This window comes from Myodes glareolus, chromosome 10 (assembly GCF_982192425.1).
Source record: "Myodes glareolus chromosome 10, mMyoGla1.1, whole genome shotgun sequence".
NCBI lineage: Eukaryota > Metazoa > Chordata > Mammalia > Rodentia > Cricetidae > Myodes > Myodes glareolus.
In genome coordinates this window covers 87,867,544-87,887,292 of record NC_142035.1, presented here as the reverse complement: position 1 = coordinate 87,887,292, position 19,749 = coordinate 87,867,544, and the positions used below count along the sequence as shown (strand labels likewise).

General features: G+C 50.9%; 2 protein-coding genes across 8 annotated transcripts; one reads left to right on the top strand and one right to left on the bottom strand.

Annotated features, from left to right (window-relative positions):
* Positions 1 to 1,136: 1,136 nt before the first annotated feature.
* On the top strand, positions 1,137 to 7,018 carry Psmc3 (proteasome 26S subunit, ATPase 3). Its single transcript, XM_048428403.2, has 12 exons — positions 1,137 to 1,432; positions 1,680 to 1,763; positions 2,335 to 2,460; positions 2,979 to 3,083; positions 3,178 to 3,240; positions 3,441 to 3,578; positions 4,221 to 4,364; positions 4,482 to 4,630; positions 5,330 to 5,426; positions 5,575 to 5,720; positions 6,625 to 6,706; positions 6,837 to 7,018. The coding sequence occupies exons 1-12, from the start codon at positions 1,349 to 1,351 to the stop codon at positions 6,945 to 6,947; spliced, it is 1,329 nt and encodes a 442-aa protein (XP_048284360.1). The 5' UTR covers positions 1,137 to 1,348; the 3' UTR covers positions 6,948 to 7,018.
* Positions 7,019 to 9,575: 2,557 nt separating this feature from the next.
* Positions 9,576 to 17,229, bottom strand: Slc39a13 (solute carrier family 39 member 13). 7 transcript variants are annotated; one of them, XM_085696550.2, is made up of 10 exons: positions 17,081 to 17,229; positions 15,485 to 15,793; positions 13,550 to 13,663; positions 13,129 to 13,292; positions 12,643 to 12,744; positions 12,452 to 12,541; positions 11,458 to 11,508; positions 11,124 to 11,256; positions 10,880 to 11,035; positions 9,576 to 10,647 (listed from the first exon to the last, which is right to left on the bottom strand). In XM_085696550.2, the coding sequence occupies exons 2-9, from the start codon at positions 15,783 to 15,785 to the stop codon at positions 10,896 to 10,898; spliced, it is 1,095 nt and encodes a 364-aa protein (XP_085552676.1). In that variant the 5' UTR covers positions 15,786 to 15,793; positions 17,081 to 17,229; the 3' UTR covers positions 9,576 to 10,647; positions 10,880 to 10,895. The 7 variants fall into 7 exon arrangements, with proteins under 7 accessions (XP_085552676.1, XP_085552683.1, XP_085552679.1 ...); XM_085696557.2 differs by having other exon boundaries at positions 10,880 to 10,979; positions 17,081 to 17,228; XM_085696553.2 differs by having other exon boundaries at positions 10,880 to 10,979; positions 11,128 to 11,256; positions 17,081 to 17,228.
* Between the last annotated feature and the right edge of the window lie 2,520 nt (positions 17,230 to 19,749).

The window sequence follows — 19,749 nt, the reverse complement described above, 5'->3', positions numbered from 1 at the left end:
TTCAGTGTCTGAAGAAGTCAGAAGAGGCTGTTGGGTCCCTGAAACTGGAGTTACAGGTCATTGTAAGTTGTCTTACATCGAACTCCTTATGTATATCATGCTGGTCTCCAACTCAAAAAGAGATCTGCTTTCCTCTGTCTTCCTAGTGCTGGCTTAAAGGCCTGTGCCAGTACAATTTCTCTATGTTATACAACTCACTGGGTAAATTGCTTGTTTTCAAAGCATTGGGAACATCAGTACTGAGAAACGACCTCCATTACCCATGTAAATGCCAATCCCAGCACTCAGGAGACAAAGACGGGATCCTCAGGCAAGTTGATGTAGCCTATCCAGCCTGGTGACTTGCACGTTCAGCAAGAGAGCTCGCCTCAGTATAGGTGGAGTGATGAACACTTGATGCCAACCTCTGGCCTCCACGTGCGTCCACACTCACACAGCGTCACCCTATCCCTACACACACACACACACACACACACACACACACACACACACACGATAAAACAACAATTTAAAAATCTGGTTAATGTTTCTCTTCAGTAACCTTGGGTGTGGGGGAAGTTTGTACACAGTTGTAAACTGTGGCCTAGGGCGGCATGACATTTCTCTTTTCTGGTCCTTTGCACAGGGCTGGATGTGCCCTTTATGGCTGGAGAGCTGTTCTGGAGATCCGCCTGCCTCTGCCTCTCTAGTGCTGGGACTAAAGATGAACGATTCTACGCCCGGCGTTTTACAAATCTTTTTTTTTTTAAATATTTATCTATTTATTTATTATGTATACAGTATTTATTCTGTCTGCTTGTGTGCCTACAGGCCAGAAGAGGGCACCAGACCTCATTACAGATGGTTGTGAGCCACCATGTGGTTGCTGGGAATTGAATTCAGGACCTTTGGAAGAGCAGGCAATGCTCTTAACCACTCAGCCTTCTCTCCAGCCCCGTTTTACAAATCTTTCAATTTCAAGTTTACCCGGACCCTGACATTAAACTTGTGCCTCCGCAAAAGCCTTTTTAGTTATCCGCCGGGTTAAAACTGCATTTCCCGAAAGACTCTGCGAGTCCCGCCTCTTCCGGTTGTGCGTCAGGTCCCGCCCTACCACGTGCCCCGGCCAATAGCAGCCCACCTATCGCTCCCGCACAAACGGGAGCAACCGGCGAGCCACTGGGCGGGCTTTGTGCTGGCTTTGGTTCGTGGAGTCCGAGCGGCAGATTCGCTCGGCTCTGGAGACGCAGCTCATTCTGCCGAGTCTGGAATCGCGGGTGAAGTTCGCCACTGGTGGAGAGAGGGCATTGAGAAAGGCTGCGCTGGGCTCCCGCAGGGGCTCGGGCGCACTCCCTGTTTCGGCCTCTTCATGCAGGAAATGAATCTGCTGCCGACGCCCGAGAGTCCAGTGACTCGGCAGGAGAAGATGGCGACCGTGTGGGATGAAGCGGAGGTGAGTCCCGGGAGACGGAGGGGCGTCCCGGAGCTTGGGCCAGAGTGCGTGACATTCTTGAAGGGCTGGGAAGCAGGTGGCCGGGAGTCCCAGGTCCGCTTCGAACTGGGCACCGAGCTTGGGACCTGGGCAGACGACCCGACTTCTTCATCCTGCTGTTAGGAGTAGGCTGTGAGGGAGCTGTGGGGACTGTGGGACGGCAGCTCTTAGTAAGAGTAAATAAGTATTTCTTCCTTTCTTTAAACAGCAAGATGGCATTGGGGAGGAGGTGCTCAAGATGTCCACAGAGGAGATCATCCAGCGCACACGGCTGTTGGACAGTGAGATCAAGGTAGGCGCCTGGCTCCGGTGCATGTGGTGGAGTCCCAACAAGACTCGCCCCGCCGACCCCAGTCTCCTTTCTTTACAATCATAATGCAGGAAGCTTGGAGCCTATCTCCTGGAACCAGAGAAAGCAAAAAAGAAAACTAACTCTTAAAAGAGGATAAGGGACAAACAGGTCAGCCTGGACTACATGAGACTGTCTTAAAGCACCAATCTTTTTTTTTTTTTTTTTTTCCTCAGACAGGGTTTCTCTGTACCTTTGGAGTCTTCCCTGGCTGGCCTCGAACTCACAAAGATCCAGCTGCCTCTGCTTCCCGAGTGCTGGGATTAAAGTCTTGTGCCACCACTGCCCAGCACCAATCTTTTTAATAAGTCTCCGTCTCACCACCACCACTATCCCTTTATTCTACAGCTACTTCACCAGGAAGTTTTCATACTGGCATCTTGTCTTGACTTCTGCAACACCGACAGGCTGGGTCTTCAGAAAGCCTTTGACCTCATTGGATAGGTCTCCCAGTCTGATGTCAACAGGGCCCTAAAACTGAATCAGGGTTGAACGTTTATTTTTTTCTTACCAGATCATGAAGAGTGAAGTGTTGCGAGTCACCCATGAACTCCAAGCCATGAAAGATAAAATCAAAGAGAACAGTGAAAAAATCAAAGTGAACAAAACCTTGCCATACCTTGTCTCCAACGTCATTGAGGTGTGTATATGTGTGGAGGGGAAGAGGGGGTGTGGAGATGTCTTGGGGCTAGGAGACATCTTGGGATGGGGCCCATAGGGGTAGAGCTGATTCAAGCATTGAAGCCAAACTCCCTTAGACCTTATACCTCCAGAGACTCACTTCCTAGACACAGGCCTGCACTGACGTCATGAACTTTGCATACAGAAGCACCATAGAAGCAAAGATTTTATCAAGCCTCTAGTATATCATTTTTGTTCATTCATTTTATTTTTGGTGTTTTATTTTTGTTTGTTTGTTTGTTTGTTTTGAGACAAGGTTTCTCTGTGTAGCCTTGGCTGTTTTGGAGCTTGCTCTGGGGCTGGGGTCAAAGGTGTGCACCACCGCCACTGCTTGACTCAAGTGTATTTTATTAAGCTTAATGCTAGTTTGGAGAGCTAAGTAGGGTCTGTGGCCTTGTGAGTGTGGGGAATTGTTTTGGCCCACACAGCAGTGGACTCTGGGAAAGTTCAAGGGATTGGGCTTATTTTCCTTCTTAGTTGCTGGACGTTGATCCCAATGACCAGGAGGAGGATGGTGCCAATATTGACCTGGACTCACAGAGGAAGGGCAAGTGTGCTGTGATCAAAACTTCCACACGACAAGTAAGGCTGGCTCAGTAGTAGACAGAGGGCAAAGGGCAGCACTGGGGAGCTTCAGTGAGGAAGTAGCTGAAACTGCCTGTAATTTTTCCTGAAGACATACTTCCTGCCAGTGATCGGCTTGGTGGATGCAGAGAAGCTGAAGCCAGGAGACCTGGTGGTGAGTGTTGCCTGATCCCAGGCAGGGCTTCTCCAGTGCACTTACACTGCCTTAGGTCACTGTTGCTTCTGAACTTGGCGCTGTAGCAGGAATTCTTCCCGCAATCTGTGATTCTTGTATTTCCCCCATCCTGTAGCTTTCTTCCCCTAGCCCTTTAGGCAGAGTGGGACAAATGCACAAGCTCCATGCTTTGTCCTCAGGGTGTGAACAAAGACTCCTATCTGATCCTGGAGACCCTGCCCACAGAATATGACTCTCGGGTGAAGGCCATGGAAGTGGATGAGCGGCCCACAGAGCAATACAGTGACATCGGGGGCCTGGACAAGCAGATCCAGGAGGTGAGGGAGGCATGGCCGCTGCCAGCAGCCTTGCCAGCCTTTTGTAGTTTTTTTCACTTATTTGACCAGATTGTATTCCCTCATTGTGCCTTTATCCTTGTAAAAGAGTTGCTTATGGAGGAAAAAGCCAAAAAGCAGTGTTAACTGCTAATAGCCTGGATTCCAGAGAGATTGGAGGGGTTACCCAAGGGCACAGAAAGGGCTAGTGCAGAAGCTCCACTCAGGCTACTCCTTCCTTCAGTGTGTGTGATGTCAGCACATGTGCAGGTTGCATGCATGCACAAAAAACTCCACCTTCTTCCTATGAGACATGGTCCCTCTCTGAACCTGGAACTAGGCTCGTGATCCTCCTGACTCTGTCTCCACAGCACTGGGGTTATAGACTTAGGTTCATGTCTGAATTTTCCATGGGTGCTAGAGATTTGAACTCAGTTCTTCGTGATTGAACAGCTGAGCCATGTACCCAACCCGGGCCAGGGCCTGCTGTTCTAGAGTGACTGTCCTTAGGGTGGGAAATGGGGACTTTAATGTGTTGTAGGAGAGGGGGAGTAGAAGTCTGCATTAGAATAAGAAACAGGCAGATTAGGCTGGGGTGTATCCCTCAGGGCATCACTCTGCTCACCCAGGACTTCTTCCTGGCAGCTGGTAGAGGCCATTGTCCTGCCTATGAACCACAAAGAGAAGTTCGAGAACTTGGGTATCCAGCCTCCAAAAGGAGTGCTGATGTACGGGCCGCCTGGTACAGGGAAGACTCTGCTTGCCCGAGCTTGTGCAGCTCAGACCAAGGTGTGTGCAGGGGCCACTGAGTAGGAGGTGGGTGGATTGAAACTATATGAAATGGGCTTAAAGATTCTTGGAGCCTCTTGGGCCTTTGGACTGGTCTGTCCCCTCTCTCTCTCTCAGGCAACCTTCTTGAAGTTGGCAGGCCCCCAGCTGGTGCAAATGTTTATTGGAGATGGCGCCAAGCTGGTCCGTGATGCTTTTGCCCTGGCCAAGGAGAAGGCGCCATCTATCATCTTCATTGATGAATTGGATGCCATTGGTACCAAGCGGTAAGGGAGTGTGCTAAAGACTTCAAGGGTTCCTGGGGGTGAGGGATGGGGTGGGAGCTCAAATCCCAACTCAACTAAATTACAGCTCTTTCCCATCCTGCTCCTCCCTCCTCCCTGAGTAGTAATGCTTCTGTTTTTCTGCTTCCTAAATTCTCACAGCTGCCACATTTCTCTCAAAAAGAAATGCAGTCATCTCACATGTATTCAAAATCTGTTACACACAGAGATCCTATTTAAAGCCCTTCTAATTGTTTACCCCATTGCTCCTTAGCATAAGCGCTATATTTGTGTGACTGTCCTTCCGGTCTCTGCCCCCACTCTGGACACCCTCCCAGTGTCCAATTGACTTTCGGCTCTTTCCTGTTCATTGTCTTCAGACTCAAGAACCCTTCCTGGGATGGGGTTGGATGCCTAGGCTCCTGATTCTCTGAGCAAAGTTTTGTGGGATCACACATTGCTCAGAGCCACAGCCCTAGCCCTGGCTGTTTCTGCTCACTGTCTGTTGTCAGCTAAGCATCTGATCCCAGAAGCCTCTGCAAGCTTTTTTGAATGCTGCAGTTAACTATTGGTGATACCTTTCTCTGTGCCAGTCCCTGGGCTGGGAGCCTCAAGTTGAGGCAACCATTTCCCTGGACAAGTTGGAATAGCCTGTGCTTATGCCGTGATGTCTCTGGCATCTCGGGCTCCTGTACACCGCAGCTTCGACAGTGAAAAGGCAGGGGACCGGGAGGTGCAAAGGACCATGCTGGAGCTTCTGAACCAGCTGGATGGCTTTCAGCCCAACACCCAAGTAAAGGTGAATAAAAAAAATGCAGCTCAGCTGTCGGGCTGACCCGGGGCTCCGGTACTGTCACCCTGAACTGCCTCCTGTTACAACCATGACTCGTGCCTGTGGGTGGATTCACTATTTTTCAGTTCAAGCTGCTGCTTCTCTTATTCCTTAGGTAATTGCAGCCACTAACAGAGTGGACATCCTGGACCCTGCCCTGCTCCGCTCAGGACGCCTGGACCGCAAGATTGAGTTCCCGATGCCCAACGAGGAGGCCCGGGCCAGAATCATGCAGATCCACTCACGGAAGATGAATGTCAGGTCAGCTGCAAGACATTTTTGGACCCTCGGTTCTCATCCCCCCTGTACTGTGTTGCCCAGCCACTGACCGCCCCTCCCCTTCCTATGCATGCACATAGCCTCCATTTTTCCTCTACTGTCTAAGAGTTTTTGCTGGGACTCAGACCCTACTTCTAGGTGGTGTGGTCCTCAAAGTCACCTGCACCTCATCCTCCCATCTGAAAACACATAGATTCCACAGCCCAGTAGGTAGGCATAGCCCAGCATGACTTAGGAGAATCTTACCAGGACCAATGATTTGAGCTTAGACCTGTACAACTTTCAGCAGGTGACCTGACCTTCTAAGCATGTTCTATTATTTGAAACTTGGGGATAATTACTCCACTTTGAGAATTGGCCATGATGATGTTTTGGTGGTTGTTGTTGTTTTTCCCCTGAGACAAGGTTTCTGCGTATCTCTGATTATCTTGGAACTTACTCTGTAGACCAGGCTGGCCTTGAACTCACAGAGATCCGCCTACCTCTGTCTCCCGAGTGTGCGCCACCGCCACTACCAAGTGCCATGATGGTGTCTTAAGTACAGTGCTTGGCATAAGAGGACAGATGTGGTGGCTGCACTTTGCTGACTAATGCACGATCTGTGGCATTATCTTTCGTCTACAGAACCCCTTGTTTCCTTGCCTCAGGCAGATTTGGTTACTGGAGTCTCAGATGGCAGGGTTCTAGGAGATGGGAGTATCAGAGATCTTATAAGTGGCTTTGTCTAATCTCATTAATCTTCAACCCTTATTTTATAATGAAAGAAAGCAACTTGCCAGCAGAAAGCAAGTTGACTATTGTTTGGTGGGTGCATAGTAAGACGTCTTCCCGTTCACGTTCCCTCTCCGTGAGTAATCAAGCTCTGTGGTGTCTGTCCTTTCTCCAGTCCTGACGTGAACTATGAGGAGCTAGCCCGTTGCACTGATGACTTCAATGGGGCCCAGTGCAAAGCCGTGTGTGTGGAAGCGGTGAGTTGCTAGGGGATTGGTGGGTTGTTTCAGCCTTGCCTTTTCCCTGGATAGATCAGGGTCCCAGGCCTTTGGAAGTTGGGCTCAGGATTCAGGGGGCCACACTAGACCATATCTGTAATGACTGCAGGGTATGATCGCACTGCGCAGAGGTGCTACGGAGCTTACCCACGAGGACTACATGGAGGGCATCTTAGAGGTGCAGGCCAAGAAGAAAGCCAACCTGCAGTACTATGCCTAGGAGCACCTCTAGTTAGCCCACTGAGGCATGGGCAGAAGTTGATAATAAAAGGTGTTTTCCGTTCCTTGCCACCTGTTTGTCTCATCCTCGTGGACTCTGGGTGGGAGTGGCATGTATGGAGAAGAAGGTCTTTTCCTCAGGAGCTACAGCATCAAAAATCTCACTGTGGCAGGGAGGTACAGGGCACAGCTGTTTCCTAGAGTCTTTTCTATCTCCTCCCCAAAGTCTCCTTAAGTCTTCTCTCTCCTGTTCCCTGCCACAGCTCTGACTATTTTAGAGGCTTGCAGCCTTGAAGTACCCAAAGGAAGAGCCTGAAGAGAAGCCAGAGTTGCCCACCTAGCATTGCAGTGCTCTGGTCTAATTCTTGCTGTCATATACAGTCAAGATGTAGGGGTTTGGTTCTCGAAATAAACCGCACTACCCTGGCTTGTGGGCATCCTGTTTCTCCCGGGGCCCTTCAGGCCTAACCTGTCGTGCTGCTCTCTCCCGGCCTTACTCTGCTGCTGCCTTGCTGTGTGGGCGTCCACAGCCTTTGGGCTTGGCGGTGCTGCCAGAGGTTATAGGCATGTCCCACCATTCCCATTTTTTTTCTACGATTGATTATATATTACGTATACAGTGTTTTGTCTGCATGTTTACCTGCATGACAGAAGAGGGCACCAGATCTCATTACAGAGCCACCATGTGGTTGCTGGGAATTGAACTCAGGTTCTGTGGAAGAGCATCAGTGCTCTTAACCTCTGAGCCGTCTCTTCAGCTCCCACCATTCCAGTTTTTTGTGGTGCTGGGATAGAACCCAGGGTTAGGCAAGCACTCTACTACCTGAGACACATCCCTGCCCCAAATAGGTCTTAATGCATATTTTTTTTTATCAGGATAGCCGCTGTATTATTTTTACTTTGTGTATGTGCATGTAGTTAAGATACATGTCCATCAGAGGACAGCTTTGTGGAGTCAGTTCTCTCCTTCCACCTTTACCTGGGTTCTAGGGATCGAACTTAGATCAACAAGTTTGTGCAGTAAGTACCTTTACCCACTGATCCATCTCACTAACCTGGGTGTACCCATTTTACAGACACAAGCAACTGGGCTGAAATTATAGCGTAATGAAATGAGGTGGCATCAATTTTTTTTTAATTTTATTTATTTATTTATTTTGAGACAGATTCTTGCTATGAAGTCTTGGCTAGCCTGGAACTTTATGTAGATTAGATTGGCGTTGAACTCGTCGCTTGTGGCCTCTGAGATTAGTCTAGAATGTTAGGATTAAAGGCATATGCCACCTTGTTTGCCCCATCATTCATCTTTTCAGTGAGTTATTTTGACAGCCCAGAATGGCCTTTCAAAGCTGTTAATCCTCAAAATTCCACCTTATTGCCAAAAAGGGGCAAAAATTCCTTGGCACTTTTCTTTCTTCCCCTTGCTCTCCTTGCCAGCTCTCCTCAGTAACCTACCACATGTGCTGGCTCTCTGAGCTTTGCATGCTGCCTGTTGATTGTAGTATGATTATGTCTTGCTCTAGGAGCTGAGCAGCTAAAGGGCTTCTGATTTTGTCCTCTGGCCTGGGCTTAGGTGTCCCCTCCTCCTTTCTAACCAGAGAGAATGTGTTCTTGGTCATGAGCAAGTAAATGTGCAGGCACCATCACCTGGCTTCCTCAGTACAGCAGAACCCCTTCTAACCCCTTGGGCTGAGTACAGTGTGAACAGTGATACTTGTGCTTGTCAGCCTCCCAGCTGGGCTTCACACCACAGCTCTGCCCTGAGCACTTGCTGAAAGACAACGGGCTTGAACCTTTCTGTCCTGAGGTCCCTGGAAGTCAGCCAGGTAGACCAGTTGCCTGACAGATGTGATGCTGGAACAGCTGAGCATTCCCAGCTAAGGAGGTAGCTGCTTAGGTGTCCCACCTGCTTGCACTAGACTCAGCACAGATGACTTACTTATCCCACCCAGAGGGCTGCTGAAGGCTGCTTAGTGGCTTAGGGAGGAAAGTGGGTTGGATTCTTCCCGCAGCTGCTGATGGAGAAGCAGTACCCCTTGCTGTGCTATGGTACCGGCGCAGTCAGGAAGGAAGCCTGGTAAAGACCCTTTTTCCTCCTGCCTGTATTTGGGAGGTGGGTGGTATGTCTCAAGTGAGAGGGTCTTATGTAGCCCAAGCTGGCCTGGAATTCATTGTTCTACCTGATGTATTGCCATATACGATGCTCTTCCTATGCCTTCCTTTTTTCCCCCTTGTTTTCCAAAATGGTGGCTTCATGTAGCCTAGGCTGGCCTTTTAACTGCAGATCCTTCTGCCACCATTTCTGGATGCTGAGATTATAGTGTGATGTCACACAACTCTCTTAAACGAACTATAATCCTACTGAAGTCAAAGCTGGAGATGACTTCATGGTCCTAAATCCCTTCATAAGAATTACTAAGGGGGATCAGGGGAGTAAATATTCTTAGCTTTATAGGTCCATAAGATCAGGTGATGGTGAAGAAGGCTCAAACATTCCTGGGCTAAAAGGTTAACAGTGGAACTAGGTGGGGAAATAGGGAACCTGCAGAGATGCACAGCAGGTGTAACGAATCTGGCCAGAGCACTGAGCAGAGCCCTGCTTGACCGCCCTAGTATGTGGAACAGGCAGTGGTCTAGGTAATATTTATTTACATCTATAGAACAGGTATTTACAGATAAAGATGAACCACAACGTAACTGCTACAGAATCATTCAGACTTCAGTGGCCACTTCTCTAACACCACAACAGCAGGTTGTCTGGCTGTTGAGTGGGCCAGCTGAGTACCTGGATGTCAGCCAAGGGAAATAGTTGGGGATTATGGCTTCAGCATTCTCCCAGTTCACATTCCTGAGCACTGACAATGTGGAGCCCTCACCACCCCCACCTTACTCAATCCAAAGGACAAGGGGCCTGAGCAGGGAAGGGCAGCAAGGCTCATTCTCCCTGCCCGGGGCATGTCTGCTGAACCATGTGCTGGCAGGAGCATTTGGAGCTGCACTGGGAGACTGGTAGCCTGAGGATTACTCGGTGCCTTGCAGACTGCTGTTTGACAGTTGGGGGTGCCTGGGAGGCCCGGAAGCATTTGATGGGGAAGCATGAGCTGACCAGGGTGGCAGCCCCTAGGCGGAGGTCCTTGAGAGGCTGCCTGCTCAGTGCTGAGTGGGGCTAGGGCTGCAAAGCACCTACCTCCCCTTTCTTTGGTTGTAGAGGTGGTATAGGAAGGGTTGGGAAAATAGACAGCAAAGAAGAGCTGTGCAGCCTCTGCCTCTAAGGTGCTTGGGGCCTGGATATATGAGCAGAGCTTTAATTAGTCTTGAGTTAGAGGCCCAGGAGGGACAGTTGTGGGGTTCTCTGCAGCCCTGGACTCTTGTGGGAAGTGAGGCCTGTGCCAGCACCAGCGCTGTCGTTCCTTGCTGCTAGATGACGGTTGGCTGGGCAAGTGCCCTCTGGGCTCTGCACACGGGTCACAGTGTCGGTCTCCTGCACACATATGGCTGTATGTGCACACCCCCTTTGTCCAGTGCGAGGCTGGTCCTAGCATTCACCCTCTGCCGCTCACACATGAAGTCACAGAACAAGCTGGTTCTCTATTGCTTGCTATGCAGAGTGGGATGTCAGGAATGGCTACTCAACGAAGATTGAGAGCAGCAGCATCACCACAGCGCCGGAGCAGAGCAGCAGCACCTGCTGCAGGGAGTGCCTGTGGGGGGGGGGGGAGCACGGACAGGGTGGGCAAAGGCAGTTCCTCCTGAGCCCCATCAGTCTGCAGGGAGTGCCTGTGTGGGGGAGGAGCACGGACAGGGTGGGCAAAGGCAGTTCCTCCTGAGCCCCATCAGTCTGCAGGGAGTGCCTGTGGGGGGGGAGCACGGACAGGGTGGGCAAAGGCAGTTCCTCCTGAGCCCCATCAGTGGCCATCCCAGGAGATCACTCACCATGGGTCATTTTCTTCTAAGAGGTCAGGCAACACATTGACCAGGGCAATATAGAGAAAGCCTCCAGAGGTAAAGGGCAGGATCCAGACCACTGTATCCCCTGTAGGGAATGATGAGCTGGTGGTAAGCCCAAGGGCCTGAATGTACCCTGCCCTCCTGCAGGAGAGACCAGGCACATGAGCCCAATAGTGGGGCAGTGGCACTGTCTGGCTGTTACCTCTACTGAACATGACTGTTCTCATACCTACTCCTTTGGGGGACTGTGTGCAGATGGCAAAGCAAGCCCCCAGAAGGCCTCCCAGGGCTGTAGAGAACTGTAGCTTGGCTGCAGTCCATCGGTCAAAGCCAGCTCGGAGCAGGATAGCAAAGTCACCCACCTGAGGAAAGGCCCAGATAGATGTTCACCCAGAGCCTGACCACATGAGCACCCAGCCTCCTGTCTACCTTGCCCCTGGGCCAGTACCTAATGAAGCGGTGCCCCTTCTCCAGACCACTCCTGTGGGCAAGGCCCACCCCAAAGCCCTGGCCAAGTGCCATACCCATGCTGAACATGGAAACCTTGGGATCTGGGCACTTACCTCATGGGGGATCTCATGCAGGAGGATGGCCATGGTGGTTAGAAGCCCAATCTGCAGAGATGGGAGTCTGAGTCTGATGCCTTTGCTGGGTAACTAGGTTTACCCCATACCCAGTCTCTACAAACAAGTGTTCTGCTTTGAGTCTGCTCTGGGCGGGACACTGTAGCTACAGGAAAGAGCAGTGACTGAAGGAGACAAAGAGGCTGCCCTCAGTCAGTACTGACAGCCTCAACACTGCAACGTGGTATTCACCTACAGACGTGCTGGGCTGCATTCATAGCACACTGGAACAGTGCAACCCCTAAGCTGCAGGCTGGGTGCACAAAACAAGCACCTGTATGGCTCCATCTGGAGAGTGCTGTGAGGAAGAGTATAGACGGGTGCCTAACTGGGGACGGGAGTGGCAAGTGCCTCTTAGAAGTACATTTCAATTGGGGTCTGAGGGCTGAGGAGTTTGGGAGGAAGAGGACACAGCGACTACCTAGTGTTGGGATAGACAGACCATGGGGCCAGAGCACAGATGACAGTAGGTAGGATGTGAAGGGAGAGGCATCCAAGTGAGGGCTGGCAACAAGAACAGTGGAAGGGAACAAAAGATGCAACAGAGGTGGGGGACTAGAGGTCAAGAGTGCTTACTCCTCTTCCAGAGGACCTGAGTTCAGTTCCCAGCACCCACATTAGGTAGCTCACAACTGCTATAACTCCAGCTCCAGAGGATCCAATTCCAGTTTGGGGATCTTTTGGCCTCCAAGAGCACACAAACGTGTAACGCCAGTGCAGACATGCAAACAACCATCTTTGAGGACAATAAAGTTGAAGGGAGATAATGGAGAGGCTATAGCAGCATCCAGCAGAGGGACAGGACGGAGGCTTCACAAAGACACTGCTAGTAAAAGCAAGAAGCAGAGACTTTCTTTCGGAGGTTGATCAAATTGGTAGATATTAGTATCATTTCCACCAGAAATGCCAGAGCTCTGCTTGCCCCACCCCTTACCTTTTTGCTCACAAGGAAGCTGGCGGCCACAGCCAGCCCATGAGTGAAGTTGTCTATGGTGTTGGCCAGCAGGTTGAGATAGCCACTGACCTGGGTGAAGGGAGAGAAAGCCGGGCTGAGCCAGGCAGGCAGAGCTGAGCTGGCCATTCAGCTCTGCAGCTGCAGGAGGGGGGCCCTCCTGGGCCACTCACTTTGAGGTTCCGGACCACGGCTCTCAGGCCGGGCTCTGCAGCCGGCTGGGCCAGACAGTGGCCTCCATTGAGCGCGGCAGCAGTGGGGTCTTTGCTGGGGGCCTACGGCCAGAAGAAGGAGAGAGAGGTGACATTAGATGCCCCCCACTCAGACAGGCAGACAGAAAGAGAGGGGACAAGAGACAGAATATCTCCTTGATCTAGCTAGACTTTGCTGATCCATCATCAGACTCATTAGACCCCACAGTCTGCCATTATCCATCTATGAGATCAAACTACTTCAGAGGATGACACTGCCATTCTTGGGAGTTTCCTAAAGTTGGCCCACCCTTCCACAGCTCTCAGGGAAGAGCCAGGAGAGACTCAGACCCTGGGCTTCTCCGGGCCCTGGGAATTTATTTTACTTTTTTTTTTTTTTTACTTACTTTAGAAGCAGAAAACAAAAAACAAAACCGAGATATCCGGGCTCTGGATCTTGTGGCTTACCTGGCTGGGGCCCTCCTTCTCCGTGCTATTCAGGAACATCTTCTCCAATGCCAGAAAGGTCAGGAAGCCAGCAATGACCCATAGCCCCAGCTGTTGCTGCTGCTGCAGACTCTGTCCTTCACCACCTGCAGGGGGAGCACTAACAGGCCATGCCAAGCCAGTGGCTAGAAGGGAGTCATTTGGAATAGGGCCTAGATCAGGGCTAGTTTGGGGAGGAGGTTTGAGAGGGGCACCTACTGAACAAGCAGCTCCCAAAAGAAGCCAGGGCATTGGAATTCGACCTTCCCTCTTAGACAAGGTTTTCTGAATCTCTCTTCCCATATCCCTCCCATGGCCCTCTCTGTAGAGCCAGCAGGGCCTAGGCCAGCCAGGGCATGGGTATCGGTTCTGCCCTCCTATCCTGCCCTGTGGTCTCACTCACCGGGACTGATGCTACAGGTGTAAGCCCATGCCTCTGGCAGCAGGTGCAGAAACACATTGCCCAAGAGTCCACCTAAGGCAAAGCTGAGCAGCTGCTTCAGACGCCAGGCTCCAGCTGCAAAGCAGAGACGTGAGGTCCTAGGCTGAGCTTGTGCTCCCAAGTGCACCCATTTCTAGGCTGCAAGCTTCCAAAGGCTGGATTTCCAAAGACTACTGCTTTTCTGGGTAGCTCTTCCCCAACCTACAGAGTGCTCAGTAGGAACATAAAACTCTGAGGAACCACTGTGGACTCACTGACTACTGCATATTGGTTAAGAAATGGGCTTGGCCCCTGACAAGTTCCAGCTCTCCAATCCATCTGCTGGTACCTGGAAGATACTGGAAGAGACTCAGTTTCCCCATGTACAAATCGCATTAGAATTAAACAACAAAGCATAAAGCAAATGTTCATTCAATGGGAATATCTTGCCTCAGTTAGTGCCGCCTGTAGAAAACTGACAGAAACTTAGGGACTTTTACGACTTACATGTCCAGATTTGGAAGTGCTCCTCGGCCTAGAGGGCAGATGCCGCTGGTGGTGGGGTGACCCCCAGGGGACACTGCTGTTTCCAAGTTAGCCAGAAAGCAAATGCTTCCCACTTGTAGAATGTAGTCAATACTCCAAGTGCATCCTGCACGGACCCTGCCACGCCTCACACATTTTACCAGAGCTACCCCATCCCTGGGTTGTCTGAAGGACACATTGCATGGCATGGCAGGTTCCAGGAAGACGGTTCACAACTGGTAGCAACCATCATCCAGGAGCGTGGCAGATGGTGAAAGGCTAAGGGTAGTCATTCTATTTATCCATTTATTTTATTACTATTGTGTGTGTGTGATGTGTGGTGCACAGAGGACAACTTTGTAGAGTGTCTTCTCTCTATCCTCCTTTACATGGGTTTGACAGGCTTGTAGGGCAAGCACTTTTGTCCACTGAGCCATTCCATGGGCCCTTCTTTTACTTTTTAAATGATTTACTCTTTTTTAAATTATATGCATGTTTATGAATGCAGGTGCCTGCCAAGCCTAGAGGATCATGCTGGAACTATAGTTACAGACAGTTGTGAGCTGCCTGACATGAATGCTAGGAATTGAATCTGAATCCTCTGTGCTCTTAATAGCTGAGCCATCTCTCCAGCCCCTACATTCTTTTTATACTTTGAGAAAGGGTTTCACATAGCACAGGTTGACTTCTGCTTGGTTATGTAGCTAAATAAAGATAACCTTGATTCTTCTGCCTTCACTCAAGTTCTGGGATTTTCAGTAAGAGCTACCATATCCAGCTTTATTCAGTGCTGGCGACTGACTTCCTGTGCACCAGACAAGTACAATAGCAACTGTGCTACATCCCTAGCCTTTAGACCACTAACCAAAACGGGAGGGCAGGCAGCACTTGCTCACCTCTCAGGTTCAGCATGAGCCTGTAAACGCCTGCCCTCCCTGCACCAGGCAGTCCTCTCCAAGTGCTCATCTAAAACTCACAAGCCCAGGCCTTGAACATGTGAGGCACTCATTCTACTACTGAACGACATGCTCAGATCTATTAGCCTTATTTTAAAGTCTGGCAGACTAAGGCAGAGTGAGATTAAGTGATTTGCCATGTTCTACTTAGTTGGTGGGTGGCAGAGCCAGGATTTGAGCCTAGGTAATGTGACAGCCATATTGCCAGCCATTGTTCATACCAAGTCTGGGGAATGTTTGCTGAATGAAGTAAGAAACAGATGCATAAATGAATGAACAATTGAATATGTATACCATCTTCCCACAGGATCAAGGTGACACTGCTCTCCATCCCAGACACAGTGTACCTGGTACATGAGACTCAGCATTTTTCCAAGAGCAAGCAGTATGTTTCCTTCCCTTTGAGCGGATTCTCGGCCACTGAAAGGCCACTCACCTTCTGAGTGTAACATGGTCCCCATCTCCAGGGGAATGACCAGCAAGGGGAAAACCCCACTGAGTCCAACCATGAGAGAGCCCAAGAGGGAGCAGATCCAGGTGTCCAGTCGCTCCCCACTCAGCAAAGTACCCCAGGACTCGCTTTCTTTATTATCCAGGCGACAGGCAGCTGCAGCCCCCAGGCTCCGGAGGGCTGGTTGAGAACCTCCAACCCTTCTCAGGAGATCCAGGGCAAGGACAGTGAGGAAAAGGACCTTTTGGCCTGCCATACCATAGCCAGGGCAGGGACATCCAGGCATGCCAGCTGCTAGAAAACACAAAGACTGCTTATGTGAGCTGCCTCCTTGGACCGCATACCCACTTAGGAAACACAGCATCTCCTCCCCTGTCTCAAATCACCCTCCTGCTGGCTCCCAAGGGTGGGTGAGCACAGCAAAGGGGATCTGCTCCTCTACACTTCTCCCAAGAACCGCACATTTTTTCCTTCTGAGCTGGCTCCAGCCTGTGTGTCAATGTGTTTGCCTGAGGCTAAACTTTCCCTAATGACTGGGTGAGACACTGTCAGCCACCGGAGAGCCCATCCCTGCTGGGTGTCTCTAGCTGCCAGGAGAGGCTTGGCTGCCAGGATGTGCCTGTGAAGACACTCCAGGGTCAAGGCCAGCAATGAGCTTGATGGGCTGGCACGAGGAGCACAGGTGGAGAAACTAAGCAGTGGTCCAAACCTCTTCCCCCTAAACGATCTCTTGGGTACCAAGAGACAAGTGGAGCAGAAAAGAAGAGATGCCTCACAGATGCAGGAGCACAGGCTATGACGATTTGTGGCTAACTAATTTGGTGATGTAGATTTTAAGCTGTCTGACTAAGGGGTGATTCCTGTTGCCCCTTCCCAGTCTGGTCCATCAGGGAATGATCTGGGTAATGCCTCCCTCACAGAGGTACGGGTATGAGATGAGCTTGATAATGCAGGTAGCTGATGGCATGGAGGAGAACTTAAGCCATGTGCCAGAGGAGGCCTGGAGGATTGTGTTCTGCAGACAGATCACCGGATGGGGATGTGAGTCAACCAAGCAAGAAGCTCAATCTGGAAAGTTTAAATGTGGTCTGCCCTGTCTTTACTGACTGTGACCTTGAACTGCCTCAGTTTCCTCCCTCTGGTTGGTGAGTAGAAACCTATATCTGGGATCTTAAGGCCTTAATTAGTGAGACCCCCTACAGCTACCACCGCCAAAAAAAAAAAAAAAAAAAAAAAAAAGCGAGGCTTCACTGGTACCAAACCAAGGCAGGCCCTAGCCAAGTCAAGTCCTTGGCGGGTCATGCAGAGGCGAGGGGATCACAGACTTGGAAGTATGGAGTATGGAGAGAACGGAGAAGGCAAGAGAAAGGAGAGTCAAGAAAGTGAGCCAGAGAGTATCTGGTGGAAGGAGAGAAGCGGGGCAGCCGAGAGAGATGAGGGGCAGAGTGTGGGACGACAGCAGTAAGGAAGAGTCAAAAGCAGGCAAGTTCCACTCCTAGACTCTGGACGAGTCGCAGCCGGTTTGGGAATCGACACGGTCCATCCCACCCCGGACGCGGGCCTGAGGGTCCAGCGACTCACCGTGCGGTGGCAGCGGTGGCAGAGGTGGCGGCGGCAGCAGCTGCAGCGCTCCGGGCAGGCCCGGCCATCCAGCTGCAGGCTCGCGCCCCGCCCCGACTCTGCCTCGCCCGGCCCCGCCACTAGGCCCCCGGCCCGGAGCCACCCCCGGCGTGCAGCCACGTCACACGGGACAATCCGGAACCAGACGTGCCCGGCTCCGAGGGGCTAGACGGAGCGGCGGCGGGGGGGCGCTTCCGCTTCTTAGTCATGGGGGACCCGCGCGGTCAGTGCACTTCCGCTCGGGCCGGATTACGGGGCTGTGGAGAGGGTAGGACGGAAGTGGGTAGACCCGCGGGCACCGCTTTTAGTCAAGCTTAGGTAGATGAGGGCAGCAGCCACGCGGGGACCGCGACCAACGGGGCGGCGGGGCTTGAGAGTGGCCGCTGCCTGCCTTCTGGGAATGCAGTCCCAGCAGTGGCCACACGAGGCCGCGCGTGGCCGCCACACCGCTCCGTCCCGGGATAGCAGCCAGCGGGCCTGGCTCCTCCATGAGCTAGGGAAAGGGGAAGTGCCTGCCACAAGAAGGGGCCTGGCCCCGGTACCTCAGAAGAGGGAATTTTATTCTTACTCATCGAATTATTTTTATGCTTTGGTTTTTCACTTGGAACCTCAGGCCACTGTCTCCAGGACAGTAACCCTTTGAGGTCCAATACATGTTTCCAGACCCTGTGCCCTGGAATTCCAAACCTGGCACAAAGGGCTTTGTGTTCTCTTAACCCTACACAAGCTGGGCCTGAACTCTACTGGAGCAAATAATGACAATAATTACTGTAGTTCTCTGATTTAGTGTAGCTTTTTATTGAGCACCCACTATGTACCACTTAGTAATTAGGGTTATCTCACCAATTCCTCGGTTTTTTTTTTTTTGAGACAGTAGCGCTTTGGAACCTGTCCTGGAACTAGCTTTTTTTTTTTTTTTTTTTGGTCTTTTTGAGACAAGGTTTCTCTGTAGCTTTGGTGCCTGTCCTGGCCTCGAACTCAGAGATCCCCCTGCCTCTGCCTCCCGAGTGTTGGGATTAAAGGCGTGCACCACCCACCGCCTGGCAGTTCCTTATTTTTATTAGATGTGTACTGACTGTTGTGTCGGTTTATGGCAGTCACACAAATGGCAGAGCCAGAATTCAACTTGGATGTACCTAGGGCCTGTGATAGCCACCTCATTTCTAAGCCTGAACACAGTACAAATGTGGCCTAAAATCTCCTTTGCGTCCTTTTCTAGGAATCAGCCAGCAACCGGTGCAGAAGAACATTTGTGACAGAGTGAGGGTCTCTGGTTTCATTAGCCTTCACCTCCTCTGGCAGCTCTCTAAATCTGTAGCTGGTCACTTTTTCTTTCTGGGTGCTCTGAGGAGACTGAACTCACAATGCAGCTGATGCCTCACCTACTTCAGTGTGTGTGTTGCATATATATTTCTTCATTGTTTATTGGTTTAATGTATTTTATTTTGAGACTGGTACTCTCTGTGTAGCCCTGGCTTTTCCTGGAACTAGATGAAGCTGGCCTTGAACTCACAGGATCTGCCTACCTCTGCCTTTTCAGTGCTGGGATTAAAGACTTGTGCCACACTCCTGGTTTATTTATTGATACGTTGTGATATAAGGTCCTTGAACTTGACATGTAGCAGAGGATGACTAGAGTGTCTGGACCTCCTGATTGCAGGCGTGCACTCCTACACCTGACTGATGCATTGCCGGACCAAGCATTCTATCAGATACACCCCCAACACTTATACTCTTTTCCCCACCAAAACAGGGTTCTCTGTGTAACGCTGCTGTCTAGAACTCATTTGGTAGATCAAGCTGGCCCTGAACTCAGAAATCCGCCTGCCTCAGCCTCCCGAGTGCTGGGATTAAGAGGGTACCACAGCAGGCCTACGCCGCCACTCCCAGCTGATATACTCTTTAACATTTGTGCTTTCTAGGCTACGAGCTCCTTTCAAAAGCTTCCTGTCTGGCTTTCCTCACCAGATCCATACGACTCCCAGGATGTGCTTCTGGGCCCTTATGAAAGTTCTGAAACAGAATGCCCAATCAGATTCTTTGCCACAAGGAGAAGATGTTTAGCGAAGACCACACTTGGATTTTAAAGATGTCTTCCTCCCTGTATGCAAATCATGCCATCTTATGCAAAGCACCTCACAATATTCAAATGATTTCACAATAACACTGTCAGCCTTCCTGTCTCTAGAAGTCAAGGGGCTCCTGGCCACCCAGGATGGGCACTAGCAAGACCCAGCTAGAAATACCACTTGCTGTGTGCTCTCTTCCCCGCTCTCTGGAATGTCCACCAATAGAACCTCATGAAATTAAAGAAGCAAGCACGTGGAGCTGGAGCCAGAACCATGAGCAGGGTGGTCAGGTGGTCAGGTGAGAAGATCCATTGTTGGAAACACTGGCTTTGATACAGAAATTTAAAAAGTTGATCTTGGGTGGGTGGAGAGATGACTCAGAACTGGCTGTTCTTCCAGAGGACCTGAGTTCAGTTTCCAAAGATGAAGCTGAGTCAATTCAGATGTTGGCTCACACCCCATTGTACCTCTAGCTCCAGGTGATTGGGTGCCCTTGTCTGATCTCCATGTGCTCTTCATACTTGTGGTGCACATACATGCACTCAGGCACAGGGCCAGCCT

Excerpts from the sequence above, each read along its gene's own strand:
- Psmc3 (XM_048428403.2), top strand. The coding sequence starts at position 1,349 with ATGCAGGAAATGAATCTGCTGCCGACGCCCGAGAGTCCAGTGACTCGG. Across the intron at positions 1,764-2,334 it reads TGTTGGACAGTGAGATCAAG|ATCATGAAGAGTGAAGTGTT; the intron begins GTAGGCGCCTGG and ends TTTTCTTACCAG. Across the intron at positions 3,084-3,177 it reads TCAAAACTTCCACACGACAA|ACATACTTCCTGCCAGTGAT; the intron begins GTAAGGCTGGCT and ends TTTTTCCTGAAG.
- Slc39a13 (XM_085696557.2), bottom strand. The coding sequence starts at position 15,785 with ATGCCTGGATGTCCCTGCCCTGGCTATGGTATGGCAGGCCAAAAGGTC. Across the intron at positions 12,542-12,642 it reads CCGTGGTCCGGAACCTCAAA|GTCAGTGGCTATCTCAACCT; the intron begins GTGAGTGGCCCA and ends CCCTTCACCCAG. Across the intron at positions 10,648-10,879 it reads TTAGAAGAAAATGACCCATG|GCACTCCCTGCAGCAGGTGC; the intron begins GTGAGTGATCTC and ends CCCCCCCCACAG.